Here is a 1,441-nt window from a genome sequence, read left to right as displayed (position 1 = left end):
AATTAAAAGTCTATTATATAAAGCTGGATTTGGACAATATATCATAAATATAGAGAACTTAAATATATTTTCATCCACAATGATTCCAACAGATAATGATATAATGACCGAAATTACAAAAGATACTAATTCTAATCCATGTTATTTGCACGAAAAACTAAAAGTTACTTTAAAACCTTTGTGTGCAAAAGAAAAAGCTGAGTTTATGTATAATTTTTGTAAAAATACTCATAATAAATATTTTAACCCACAATTTATTAAAATAAATAATGATAATCAAATAAATACTGCAAAAACAACTATATGGTAAGTAAATTGTATTATTTTAAAAACTTACAATATATAATAATACAATTTATTTACAGATGCTGAAATTCTTACAAAAATGGTTCATCTAGAAAATAAATATATTATTTCTTATAATTAAATATTAAATACATTTAAAATTTAAAAATTTTTATTTTAAAATAAAATTATTAAAACAAATAATTTGTGTAAATTATTAAATTATATATAAAAATAATTATAAAATTAAACCCTCCACCAAATAAGTATATAATAATAGAAATTATATAGCATTAGTTGAGCCAAATCCACCATTTCCTCGTTCAGTCTGTGGAATATAACCAATATATGGAGTAACCTTTTTGTATGGTAACACTATGAGTTGGGCAATACGATCTCCAGGTGCAATGTTGAAAGCCAATTTACTGTTGTTAATAACCAACACTTTTACAATTCCAGTATAATCAAAATCTACAATTCCGGCTCCAATATCTATCCCTTTAACTGCTAATGAACTTCTTGGAGCAATAAAGCCAAATGAATTATTTGGCATGTAAATGCTTAATCCAGTTGAAACAAGTTTGCGTTGAGATGGCAATATCATTTTATCCTCATTTGAGTATAAATCTAATCCAGCGCTTTTTGATGTACCTCTGGTAGGAAGACACGATCCAAAATCCATATTTATTTTTAATTGTTCATCTAAAAAAATAATTAATCTTATAATTAGATTATTACATATTTAGTATTAGTTAAACATACCTTTTGAAATAATATCATAACTTAAATTAAGTTTATAATCTGTGATACGACGTTCATCCAAATAATTAAGACAATCAATATAACATTTTCCAAGAGACTCGTTTGGTTTAATGTACAATGTGTTAGTTTTAGATATATTCCACAAAACAATTTGCATAATGTCTGAATTTTTGTTTTCAACATAAAACAACTTGCAGACAATATCTTTAACATCTAAATCTTCATTTTTAATAAATGTTCCCATATAATTAGCTGGTATTTCGTTTAAGTTATTTACATATAAAACAACTTTAGTCATTGGTTTCACTGCATGAAAATTTAGTGGTGTTATTGATACAAGTGGATTAATTTTGTCTCCGTTAATGATTAATTCCTTATATACATTATTCATATT

At 24.4% G+C, this 1,441-nt stretch overlaps 1 protein-coding gene across 1 annotated transcript; it reads right to left on the bottom strand.

Annotated features, from left to right (window-relative positions):
* Positions 1 to 568: 568 nt before the first annotated feature.
* Positions 569 to 967, bottom strand: LOC128959273 (uncharacterized). The gene has a single exon (XM_054305212.1). It carries the CDS (start codon positions 965 to 967, stop codon positions 569 to 571), a length of 399 nt encoding a protein of 132 aa, XP_054161187.1.
* Between the last annotated feature and the right edge of the window lie 474 nt (positions 968 to 1,441).

The sequence above is a fragment of the Oppia nitens genome, unplaced genomic scaffold (genome assembly GCF_028296485.1).
Source record: "Oppia nitens isolate AA-2021 unplaced genomic scaffold, nextdenovo-longstitch-racon4-pilon3 scaffold43_pilon_pilon_pilon, whole genome shotgun sequence".
Taxonomy (NCBI): domain Eukaryota; kingdom Metazoa; phylum Arthropoda; class Arachnida; order Sarcoptiformes; family Oppiidae; genus Oppia; species Oppia nitens.
Note: the sequence above shows the minus strand (reverse complement) of the source record. Positions and strands in the feature narration are given on the sequence as shown.